Below are 13669 nucleotides of genomic sequence, written 5' to 3' on the forward strand. Positions count from 1 at the left end.
ACACAAAATTGCCCATCTTCAGTCTTTCATGCTTCTAAATTATCAGGCTGTTAAACGTGGATGGATAAATAGCCAAGGATGTTGGGCAATGATCTTAAGCAGTAAGGCTTGGAGTGGGAGTAAGTGGAATCTGATGCATTCTTCTGCAGCCTCCAGAGGCGAATGCAAGAAGTAATTCCAGATACAGTGTTGTGCTGTACCATATGGCATCTGTATATGCTATGTACATCAGCCCCATCCCTCCGTTTAGAAGCGAGAAAGAGGACAAAAGGAAGGGGAGACTCAGTACTGCGGTCTACCAAGGTGAATATTCTTGTTCAAGCTTATTGTGTTCATGCTTCAGTTTGCTACTTTTTTATTTAATTTACTTGTTTATTTATGTTTAGAACTGCATAAGTTAACTAGCATATCACCAGAAACTGCAAAGTTGGTCACTGAAACAGAGAATTATTTATTATCCATCACACAGGTGAGCAATTATAACTAGCTGAATTTTGAACTGCTACTTTCAACTCTATCTTCAAGTGAATAGTTAACCAGCTCTTCTCATCCAGCTACTGCCCCACACATCAGAAGCTGAAAGAGTACAAACCTTTTCTGCAGTCGAGACAGAACACAGAGGTGTTTCCATGCTGGTCCTCTCATTTACCAATCATGCACAAATTTATCATTGGAGGTTACTTTTCAAGTCAGGGAATTCATCAATTATGCACAGCTTCTGAAGGATCAGCATTTCCTGCTTGGCATCTGTAGTTTACTTACGTTAAGAACTACAAAATATTCAGTGAAAGCAAATCTAGATTCCAGAGATTATCACAAATAGACACAAGGTCAATCAACAGTCAGCTACTCGCCGTAGTAGTAACCAAAACAACGCAGAATCAGTATCCGTAACCGTAACTGGTACTCAGCATACAATTTGAGATAACATCCATTAACATGCCCACTCATTTAGCACTAAACAGTATGAGATGGTCATGCCTCACTTAGCAACAAGAAGAGAATTAGACTTTATAACCAAACTGGATGCAATTATCCACAAACCATTGAAACTTTGCTGTTAGAAGTTAAATCCAGCTTCAAATGCTGTCAAATAGTTGAAAAGAAACTGTGTATATATATATATATATTCTGTATGTAAATTTTTCCACAAGTAATTCCCCTTCTTCACCGCATTAAAAGTATTTCAGGTTGATTGCATGGGGAATAAGAGATAATGTTGCACGTAAACTTCATCAAGAAAAATTAAACCCCCATCTTGTATTATTGAATTCGTGCAGCAATTTTTTGTCTCTAAAGTTGGATGCAGAAAACAAATGTTGCAAAGGATACATTCTTCATCAGGATTTTCTGCAAAATTGGAGTGCAATGCATTTCCAACGCTATCCACTATAGCTGATGTAGTCATGGATGATTCAATACATAATATTGCTGTAATGGCATCTAGTCGTGTAACCTCATTTCTAAACATCAGCCTTGCATGTGCTGCAACAATAGGTAACATCAGTGTGGGCAAGGGTTCAACAAAGAGTTGATATACTGGTAGGACTTGTACCTTGAGCAAGTCGTATCAAACTCTCCAGCATGCGAACGGTGGTCCTTGCTGCAACATAAAGCAATTGAGACTTGAAAAGCAGTAATATTGGATAGAAGTTGATATGCTTTTACAAGTGGTTTTGTAGGTGAAACCTGCATTTTGAGTTGCAGATCTTCTTTGAAGTTGGAAATAGCGTGAAATAACATTTTCAGCCTCCTTTGAGAGAACAGGTCTAAAGTTTCTTTTAACAAAGTGGATGTACCTGTGAATCCTCAATATATTTCACTCAGGAAATTGTGAAAGAAAATGATTTTGCATAGCATCAATCTGCTAAAGGGAAAATCTAGTGGCCATGTTGTAGATAGCATGAAGAATTTAATGCCATTCTATTGTGCAATTCCAGCTTTAGTATTTTTGTTGGCAAATAAAATAAGCGCCATACAAAAAGGTTCAGGAAGCACAAGAAGCTCACCTTCCAACAGATTACACCGTAATTATTTTCTTTGTAACTATAACATTTCCGAAGGGTAGTCTTATCACATCATAAAAGGAAACTCACATGCATTAGACTCTTGATAACGTGTGGTTTAAGATTGTCTATATATGTGCAGTTCATGTTGCAAGCAGAGACTGTCTTTATGCAAATTGTCACCTTCCAGTCATAATAGAGCAACCTTACTCTTATTTGAATGTGCACCTTGGACTACCAATGGTTCTTACGTGTCATCATGAAACAGAAATGTTATTTAACAGAGCTGTACCTTCTAAGCATGGGAAAAGGCCAAGTGCTTTTCAGATCTTCATTGCAATTGTCATTCTCCTTTTCTCCCTGGCATTTGCAATAAACAGAATTATATTCAGATACATGAGACATTCCTAAACTTTGTTAAGCCATTCATACTCATCTAGAACATATTACCTCAGCAAGGATGTGAGACGAAACAACTGCATCCCATTCGGGGTTCTTTTTATCTAAGAGGACTAGAACTATATCAAATCTGCTCAACAAGGGTCCAGAGAGTGTTGTATTGACGGACAGAGCTAGATTAGGCTGAGAAATGGTAATATTCAAAGGCAGGGAAAACAGAAGAAAGGCATTAAAAACAAGAAAGAAATTAATTCCTGTGGAAAGACTAAGTTGATTACCATTTCCATCTGACTCTGTGGCAACATAACTAGACATATTATGGTTGAATGTAGGTTGAAGAAAACGTAGTAATAAATCTGAAAGAAAGGATACATTCATCAGGATCATACTGTCCCTTTGGGTTTGTTGCACCAAAGACACTTGTCCTTGTACTGAGAGTTGTAACAAGACCAGCCTGCAAACGAATAATGTCACTTCGGGGTAATGTTTCAAAAATGTTTTCCTAAGAGATGCAAAAGAATAATATAAATAAATATGAATTGATGTTCAACCTAAAGAAAAGGCAGAAAAAATGGCAAAAGGTATCCCTTATACAACTGATACTAAGCAAAGGAAAAAGTGCCTGCCATAAGCCACAGAAATCTTTTCTAGACAGCTTCTAGGGACTTATACGCTGTAGAAGTTCATTGACCAAATATACTTAGATAGCACCTATCCAGTTATAAGCAACTAACTCAAACAAGATGCAAAATTCCAAAAAATCTTAACAGAAGCAGGATTCTAGGGTAAGAATAGTAAGCTTTTTCCTTAACTCTATACTACCTTGGCAACACTTATAGTCTGCTGCTCCATAGCCTCATGAATGGTTGCTCTGTCATGCCCCCTCATGCTATCAAATGGCATAATACAAAAACTTCATTTAGTCAAAAGATATGACTTGCAATTTTTCACTGCATTGCAGTCCAAACAAAAAAAAAACTTGTTTCATTACCAAGAACGTCTACTGGGATGTACAAAGCACTACATAATTTAAAAAGGATTACTGTATAGAACTCAAAAGACAACCAAAAAAGAAGAAAATAATTGTCCTTGCTTTTTCCTCAGATCAACTGCACATCTTTCTCAGCAACAAGTTCACCCAATTGAATGTCTTTTTTTATGACAGAAAGCTGAAGTCTCCATCAAAAGCTATACCAGAATGTTTAAAGTTGCAATTTGGAGGAAATACTCATGACACTTTTTAATAATCCCCTGCTTAGCTACTTTCACACGAGATCATTGATGAGATTTTATCAACAGCACCAAATCCAAACTAGTCCTAAATCATGGCCACATGAAAACTATTGAAGAGTTCCCATGTTAACAACAATATTAGCAAATAGGGTATTTAAAAGATTAAAGCCAATAGAAGCTTAATGATGTCACTCAACATCTTACAACATACTAAGGTATGTGACAGAAAGATAGAAAGGAAAGTTTTTACTTGCAAACTTCACCTATCAAATTCATCTATGCAACAAAGACCGCCATCTGCTAATACAAGGGCACCAGCTTCAAGCATCCACTCCCCTGAAAATTTAGTCAATGTGCTTAATGCAGAAAAAGGGCCACAATGGAGATCTTGGAAATTTTACGAGAGGCAAAATAGAGTTTGAGAGACATGACCATGATAATACTGCTCAGATTTCAGGTTGTCAAATTAAAATGCAGAATATTAAAAGAATGTACCTCCATCCTTGACTGCAGTAACAGTCAATCCAGCACTTGTGCTTCCCAACCCAGTAGTAATTACAGATCTGTTGCTTAACTTTGCAGCAAATTTTAAGAACTGAGATTTCCCAGTGCCTGATGGTTCAAATTGAGGGACGTATCTAATCAGTTATAGCAATTTTAGAACTCAAAACGTAAATTATGCATCCAAATATTCTCTATTTCAGCATAAAAGTAGACATAATAATCACTTTAGATAAAACCATTGTCTTATACTACTAGAAAACCTGGGTCCACTGATAGGATGCAAACGTATGGAGTCAATCCAAAGGGACCTCAATAATACAGTGAAACAAGCTGACCACTTGTTGAAGTAGGTCTTGCTGTTAAAGAAGAAACTACAAAGTAAAAGTGTCAGCGAGGAATGGTTTCCAAGTAATTACCAGGATCTCCCACAAGAAGCAAATGAGACTCTCCGCGGACTTTCGTCCCAGAAGCATCAACATGTTGGACACCTCCAATTAGTGTCAGAGCCACTGCATTCAAAATATAAATAAAATCATCTATAAATATAAATACACCATTTACACAAGAAGGTATGCACTCTCCTGCTGTATCATTTACAGTGAGATCTCTTACAGTGAGTTCTCTGGTAGAAAGTACCTGCAAGCTTTACAGTGAAGAGCCCGAAAACTTGTGGGCAGATACCGCGTAGAATGGCATTCCTACCTGGGAAAATTTACAAGTCCAGAGACAGTTGACAAAAAGTTTACATATTGTATGTAGACCAAATGACAGGTACATATCATTACCTTTTAATGGGGCATTTTTAAAATCTAGCCAGAACTGTTTGAATTTCATAATGACATCATCTGGGATATCTATCCCTGACTTGACTTCATTCATTCTCCTGTAAAGAAAAGTAGTCGATTAAGAGAAGAAAAAGAAAGTATAAACAGATGTTCATTGAAAACGGAGTTGCTTTAAGTTGGAAAACCACAGAATCCTCCAATAGATAATATGTAACTGGTCAAGATTTTTAGCAAGGTACCTTGACAACTATATTGAACAATACCATCAATTTACTAACTATTTAGCATGCTTACTTACACTACTTAACAATGGAAATCTAAAAGTAAAAGAGCATTAATAGTCAAATACTAATGCACAGGTAACAGCCAGAAACTTGATTGTTGAATTTGAGGACGCCACTGTATTATCTCCTAAAAAATCTTGAGCTTCATGGGACTCAGCATGCTACTAATAATTCAAGATGTTCTCCTTAAACTCCTGTATTTAGCACTTTCTAAAATTATAACCTCCTGCGATTTCTTTTACTAAAGATAGTTGACAAAAATTTCATTGCCTAAAATAACCAAACATGGATGCATCTTTTACCAAACAAAGCCCATATAGAGAGTCAATTGTAGCATTTGACATTAATGACATAATAGTTACCTGTCACTTAATATCTTAAACTTTTGAACAGTTGTCAATTTGTTTCTTTAATGTCTAAAACATAACTGGTTCATTAGGTTACCCCAGAAAGTAAAGAAATATAGCATTTACAGCAGAAAGTGATAAAACTAGTAGTTCCAATAAAGTTTGATTAGATAGAAACAGATGATTCTCTAATCATGACAAAAATATGAAAAGCTATCTGAAAGTTGAATTAAACAAGGAACAGAACCACAAGTACCTTACGTAGTTTGCAACTAAGACAGGATCAAGGTCACAGCGGACATCCTTTACATCAGGTGACCATTTTGCCGTCAATACTCCAGTGACAATCACATCATCTGAAATCAAATTTACGCAGATCAGTTACATAACCACAACACAAATGTGCACTTAATGTACATATGACAGCATAACCAGGAAATAAAAAGATGTCAAATTCCCATATTCCCATGACATATTTCTCTGGTATTAAAACTGCATAGTCATCATATACTTGTAAGGCAAAAGCTCTAAGTGAAGATCAAAACATTTATGCAACTGATTTCTCTGCACCAGAAGCACCACACAGATGTATTAATGGAATAACCAAACTGTTAACAGGTATCTTGGGAGGAAAACATCTAGTCACATATTATGAGTGACCAACTAGTATTTATAGGAGTACAACCCTAACAAACTATTTACAAAAATACCCTTACTAATTTATTATCTACAAGAATACTTATATTCTCTTAACACTCCCCCTCAAGTTGGAGCATATATATCATAAGCACCCAACTTGTTACAAAGGTATTTCACCCTAGAGCCCCCTAAGCTCTTGGTAAACACATCAGCCAATTGATCTACAGACGGTACATGAGATGTCTTGATGACTCCGTCAAGCAATTTCTCTCGAATGAAATGACAATCAACTTCAATATGTTTTGTCCTCTCATGAAACACTGGATTAGACGCAATATGAACAGCCGCCTGATTATCACACACTAAATTCATAGGCTGTTTATGCTCAAACCCAAGTTCAAGTAATATGCTCTTCAACCTAACCAACTCACACACAGTGTGAGCCATAGCGCGGTATTCAGATTCTGCACTTGATCTGGATACAACTGTTTGCTTCTTACTCTTCCACGACACTAAATTACCACCAACAAACACACAATATCCTGTGGTCGATCTTCGATCTGAGGCAGAACCAGCCCAATCTGCATCATTATATCCTTCAATATCAGTGTGTCCATGATTTTGATACAGCAACCCTTTTCCAGGAGCACTCTTAAGATATCTGAGAATCCGTACAACAGCATCCCAATGACTAGTACGAAGGGTATCAAGAAATTGACTCACAACACTCACTGCAAACGAAATGTCAGGTCTCGTTACAGTGAGATAATTTAATTTACCCACAAGTCTTCGATATTGCTTAGGATCATCAAGTAATGCACCTTGATCTCTTGCTAATTTCACATTGGGATCCATAGGAGTATCCACAGGTCGGCAACCTAACATCCCAACTTCACTCAACATATCGAGTACATATTTCCTTTGACATAAATAAATCCCATATTTAGACCGAGCTACCTCAATACCCAGAAAATACTGTAGATGACCTAAATCCTTTGTCTGAAAGTTTGCCTGCAGATTGGATTTAAGTTTCTGGATTCCCACAACATCATCACCTGTAATCACAATATCATCCATATAAACAACTAATAAAATTTTACCAGCATTAGAATGCCGATAAAATACAGAGTGATCTACTCCACATCTTGTCAGACCGAACTCCATGACAACACTACTAAACCGGCCAAACCAAGCCCTCGGAGACTGTTTCAATCCATATAAGGATTTTTTCAAACGACAAACCAACCGCGGATTCTCCCCCTGAACAACAAATCCAGGAGGTTGTTCCATATATACCTCTTCTTTCAAATCTCCATGCAGAAATGCATTTTTCACATCCAACTGATGCAATGGCCAATTATAAGTTGCTGCCAAAGAGATAAGAAGACGAACAGAGGTAATCTTTGCAACAGGAGAAAATGTTTCTAAGTAATCTACTCCATACACCTGAGTAAATCCTCTAGCTACCAGCCGAGCCTTCAATCTATCAATAGAACCATTAGGCTGCACTTTTATAGTGTACACCCATTTACAACCAACAACAGGCTTACCTGAAGGACGAGGGACAAGATCCCAAGTACCATTTTGTTCCAAAGCAGACATCTCTTCTTGCATAGCTAATTTCCAACCAGGATGATTAAGAGCATAGGTAATAGACTTAGGAATGGAGATAGAATCAAGGGAAGCAATAAAAGAAGAATATGACATAGAGAGACGAGAATAAGAAACAAAATTAGAAATAGGATAGGAAGTACAATGTCTCTTTGCGTAAAGCAATAGGAAGATCTAACTCACAGGAGGGCGTCATACCTGAATTTGAAGATTGAGAGTTAATTGGTGAAGTGCGTGGCATATCAGGAACTTTCTCAACCATGGAACGACGAGAGTAAACTTGAAGATGAGGACGAGATAATCGAGCTATGGAATCTGGTGGACTAGATGACTCAGGTAATAAAGGGGAAGGGACTGGTAAAACAGGAGAGGAAAAAGAGGGACACTGGTCTAACTCACAAGGCGTACTTTGTTTGATAAAATATGGAGTGGATTCAAAGAAAGTAACATCAGCACAAGTAAAAAATCGATTTAAAACTGGACTGTAACATCTATACCCTTTTTGCGCTCGTGCGTATCCTAAGAAAATACACTTAATGGCACGAGAATCCAATTTATCCACCCCGGGAGTAAGCTGATGAACAAAGCACACACATCCAAAAATACGAGGAGGTAATTTAAACACAGGTTCATGAGGAAAAAGAATGGAGTGAGGTAATTGACCTCCAAGAATATTAGATGGCATGCGATTAATTAAATAACATGCAGTTAGAACTGCATCACTCCAAAATTGTTTGGGCACATTCATGTGCAACAACACTGTTCGAGCAATTTCGATTATATGTCCAATTTTTCTTTCAGCAACTCCATTCTGTTGTAGAGTGTGAGGACAAGAGGACTGATGAATAATACCAGACTTACTCATAAAGGTATTAAAAGGAGTGGAAAAATATTCTTTCGCATTATCACTGCGAAGTATACGTACCGGCACACCAAATTGATTCTTTATTTCTGCAACAAATGCACAAAAAATGGAATATAGTTCTGAACGATCTTTCATTAAATAAAGCCATGTAACTCTTGAAAAATCATCAACAAAGATTACAAAATATTTAAAACCTAACTTTGAAGTGACTCGACTAGGACCCCAAACATCAGAATGAACTAACAAAAACGGTTCAGAAACCCGTTTATTGACTCTAGGAGCAAAAGAAACACGATGATGCTTTCCTAACTGACAAGACTCACACTCTAACGAAGATAATTGACTCAAAGTAGGAACCAACTTTTTCAAATTTTGTAAAGACGGATGACCTAAACGACAGTGAATTTCAAGAGGAGAAACAGTAGCAGGACATGCTATCGGACCATTGAAGTTGAGAAAATAAAGACCATTATGCTCATGCCCTCCACCAATCGTCCTCTTTGTCTTCAAATCCTGAATGACAACCGAATCAGGAGAAAAAGTAACTGTACACTGTAAAAATTTAGTGAGCTTACTAACAGACATTAGATTAAAGGGCAAATTGGGTACGTAAAGAACAGAAGACAGCGGAAGTGATGGATTAATTTCTACAGTGCCTAGTCCTTTAACTTTAGTGGTAGATCCATCAGCTAAAGTAACATGAGGATATGGAGTAGACTCTTGAAAATTAGAAAAAATTTTAGAGGTACCTGACATATGATCAGTAGCTCCGGAGTCAATAATCCATGAGTCATTACCTTTTTGTGCTAAAGAAGCAGAGGGAAGAGATGCGTGATTTGTAACTTGGTACTGTAGGAATTTAACATAATCCTCCTCAGATATAGTAACAGTCTTCTGGGACCCATGTGCTGAAAAACTCGATTCAATGTGGTCATTGGTAACCGCATTAACAAACCTTTCAACCATGGCAAATGGCACATCAAACTCAAGATGACAGTGACGTGTGAACAGTGTAAAGAACAGTGAACAGCGACGTGAACAGTACCTATGAACAGTGCCCCCGCGTGAACAGTCGCGGTGAACAGTATCGCGTGAACAGTCGCGATGACCAAAACTTTTGCTAGATGTTTAACCCTAACCCTAGGACTTTTGCTCTGATACCATGTTAACAGGTATCTTGGGAGGAAAACATCTAGTCACATATTATGAGTGACCAACTAGTATTTATAGGAGTACAACCCTAACAAACTATTTACAAAAATACCCTGTGTATGAATTAAAAGCTGCCAAGATGGGTTTCGTTCGAATTGCTTCTGAACATATGCTTCATTCATAAAAATGACACTTCCCATGGTAGTAAAGATTAATGCATCTCTTCTCTTTTGGCCTGACTTCTCTTTCAACCTGTTCTATTTTTTCCTTCTTGAGTTCTACCAATTTTGTAAAACTGCCAACCTTATAACTGTTAGTGGGGGTTCTTGAATATCTTACAGGCTAAATCTCCATGTCCCATCCTGTTGACACACTCAAGATGTTTCCTTTTCTTTGATTCTTCAGTGTCATATCCATTTAGGCCTTCATGTCTCATTCGCACTCTAGATGTTTCATTTTCTTTAATTTCATATAAGAACTGATTGCTCAACGGTTTCATTTCAAACTGCTGGTAACAGCAAGGTTCCTCAATTGGATTTTAACCCCTGCAACACCTTCTCCTGGCTATTTATGTTCTACCTCCTCTTATGAGCATTGTGGTCGACCAAATACTCAGTTGGAGAAGACAATCAGCATTACCACATGGAAAGAAGCTTCTGATTTGTCCCAAACCCCGTCATCTTGAGCTCTTAAATTTTGACAGCCAAAAATTTTGCTCATAGTCTTCGAGTATACGGCTTCAATCTTGAACAGATTAGTTAAGCATACAATTTAATCTACTTCAACTGGGATAACAGAATTACGCTGAGGCCAAGATGGTCAGATGCCCTAGCTGCTCTTAGCATCAAGTGGAGTATACCCTATGACACTTAATTAAATGCTACAAAATTCTAATCCTCTTTATTCTTGCTTTCTGAATGTCAATCACTAAAAGTAATGACAGCCTCAAATAGCTTTATTTGGTTAGACAAAAGATTAATATGGATAAACAAGGAAATAAGATAAATAAAACAAAGTCGCCAAAGTTAAAAGGGAAAAAAGCTTTCTTAAGAGAATTGAACCAAAATATTTTGCTAATGGTGTGAACTCAATCAGGGCAATAACTTTCAGCAAGATATAAGAAAACAGTTACATGGGGCCAAGAAATGAAAGTTGGACTACAAAAATAAATAAATAATTAAAACTTCATAGACAAGCACTTTGAAATGCACTACCTCCAGCTTTCACCGTGTCAACTAGATCATCCTTCAAAATGACTGGAATTGAACGAGGAATAGCCCCAACACCTAATACTTGAGCGTTCTCTTGGATTTTAATCTCTTGGTAATCGTGACATATCTTGTTGTCTTCTATAAGATTAAACCTTGTGCTTTCACAAAACTTAGAGCTCTGTTATAGGAATGATGGGCTTAGTCTTTGCCAAAATAAATGCAGGAAAAGTGTAAAAGATTAACAGGCTTAAATTTCTGACATATATACTCGGTTTTGAAAAGTATGAACAATGAAGTCCAATATTCTATGAACTGTAATATAGGTTAACCCAATAAACAAACAGAAAACTGAAAAGAGCAAGGGAATAGTAGCTACTTGAACAAGGCACTTAAAAAAGATGTGAATTGAATGACTAAAGAACAAACCTGAGAGGGACAGATGGTCGGCTTGGGAATTACATTTCTAGTTTCCACCTCAGGATAAACTTTGAACCTGCACATGGAACTTATTAGGTAACCACTGAAACATTGACTCAGAAATATAAGCGCTTTCTACTAATATCAAGAATACAGAACAAGAAAATATATTCTTCACCTTTAGAAAAACAGGTCAATCAGCTAGTATTTAGGCTTTCAGATTTTCAAAGTAGTTCTTCTAAAATACTTCGGCAAATGACAATCTTGAAGCAAAATTACAAGCTCATAGATATCCAGTCAACTTAACCATAATTTAAAGTTTCTGTATGCTTTTCTGGTAAGGCGAATACAGGATTGCAGAGAGATGTCTTAATGTGAGTGAATTTATCAACTCCTTCTATGTATTATAAAGATAACATCCAATAATTGCACCTTAAACTTTATGGAAGAAACAATTTAAGAGCTAAAGCAAATCGAGACCGACCTGTGTTTACAATTGCGACACTCATAAATCTTTTCTCCTTCAATCATCTTAATTGCTCCAGACCTAATTACAGTCCCTTTAAGGGTGAGAAGTATCCCACGGTGTTTCACTCTCACTCGTCCAATACTTGGAAAAGTTTCTAAGACAAATCTCAGAAAGTCAGGAAAGCAACAGAAAAATAAACAAAAGATAAAAATATCTACAAGGATAAAAATCCAACCAGGGCATTCGAGAGGAGAACCACTGACATTAATTCGAACATGAACATAATCCTTCACACTTGCATTGTCCCATTGCTTCAAATCCTTAAATATCACTTTCTACAGCATCCCAATTAAATCCATCAGAAAATACCCAACGAGGCCCAAAAAACACACATTTGCAGCAATTCATTTCTTCGAATCTCAACTATCACTTTCTATACCATGTCATCATCCGAACTAAGACTCATAAAAAATGCACAACTACGCCCAAAAACACGCACAAACTCCTGCACTACTCAATTCCTTCAAATCCTCAATTATCACTCTCTAGACAAACTCGGTAGAACCCATCAGAAGTTCGATGGTAATTCCATATTACACACGCATTATATATGCAACGAGGGACAATACCTGAGCCCAGATAGCAGCTTCGTCAAAAACGAGTAAATATTCAGCGGGATGGGAGAAAAGAAGATGAGCAAGGGTTGGGTTGTCATCTAGTAGCTCTGCAAAACTATCCGAGAAATTTTTTTTTAAAAAAAGCAAGTTATATATCAGAAAGACTATGAAACCAAATCCTCATAGAATTTGAATATTACGACGAAAAATTTAATGCAGTAGCATACTCAACAAGTAGAGGATAGTGAAGGCGTGGATCAGGAGAGAGAATGATGGAGTGCAGCTGCTCGGTATAATGTTTTATCAAGAAACCAGCCAGTTCTTTGGCCATCCCATTGCTGTTGTCCATATGGTCAAGGCACTATCTCCCTCCCTCCCTCCTACAGCGAGCGAGCGTGTGGTGTAGTGTAGGGATGTCTGGGGATTTGAACAAAATGGATGGGAGAGGAAGGAAAGAGACTGATGATGTGAGGAGGGAGTGGCCACTGCCACTGCCACTGCCTGCCCAGAGGGAGAGACAGAAGAGGCGGGAAAAGGTTGGTTAGTTCTGCAGCTTTGGCGGGATGGGACGTTTGGGCTAATCAGTAGCGGCATTGGGGTGGAGTTAAAACAAAAATGTTTTGTGGGTTGAACGGCCCAATCTCTGTGGAATTTGGGCAACGAACTATATAGTTTCCCCCCTCCCCCCCAACCGGGAATAAACATACGCACACTACCTAAGAGAAACTCACAGCCCAATCCAAAAGGCATGCTGACTCTCAGGCCATACTGAGGACCTTAAGTAGTACACATACCACTCTCAATCGATATGGGATAGAGGGAACGGGGGAGGGAAAACACCAAGACTATTGCCAAAGGCTCACCAACGGCTTTTACCACTCCTTAATTTTCCATATCCACCTCAACTATAGTTATTCCACTGTGGATAAATAAGACAACAAACATTAAAAAAAAACACACACACACACAATTATTTTTATTATTATTTGTTGAAATTTGTGCCCACAAATCAATCCTAACCATCCAATTTAAGTACGCTCCATCTACCATCATGAATTGTTCCCTCCAATCACCACTCTAATTGCAGAAGAACTTGATCTGATTGAAATCGAAAAAGAAGATCCTAGTGA

General features: G+C 37.6%; 1 protein-coding gene across 1 annotated transcript; it reads right to left on the minus strand.

Moving 5' to 3' along the window:
* Positions 1-289: 289 nt before the first annotated feature.
* Positions 290-13137, minus strand: LOC113731633 (probable DNA helicase MCM9). The gene is made up of 20 exons (XM_027257005.2): positions 12767-13137; positions 12552-12654; positions 12158-12257; positions 11938-12076; positions 11463-11529; positions 11040-11214; positions 5815-5914; positions 4928-5025; positions 4779-4844; positions 4559-4651; positions 4134-4250; positions 3902-3974; positions 3228-3294; positions 2778-2859; positions 2457-2578; positions 2299-2366; positions 1690-1799; positions 1556-1603; positions 1333-1485; positions 290-747 (listed from the first exon to the last, which is right to left on the minus strand). The coding sequence occupies exons 1-20, from the start codon at positions 12886-12888 to the stop codon at positions 668-670; spliced, it is 1983 nt and encodes a 660-aa protein (XP_027112806.1). The 5' UTR covers positions 12889-13137; the 3' UTR covers positions 290-667.
* Between the last annotated feature and the right edge of the window lie 532 nt (positions 13138-13669).

The sequence above is a fragment of the Coffea arabica genome, chromosome 2e (assembly GCF_036785885.1).
Source record: "Coffea arabica cultivar ET-39 chromosome 2e, Coffea Arabica ET-39 HiFi, whole genome shotgun sequence".
Taxonomy (NCBI): Eukaryota; Viridiplantae; Streptophyta; class Magnoliopsida; order Gentianales; family Rubiaceae; genus Coffea; species Coffea arabica.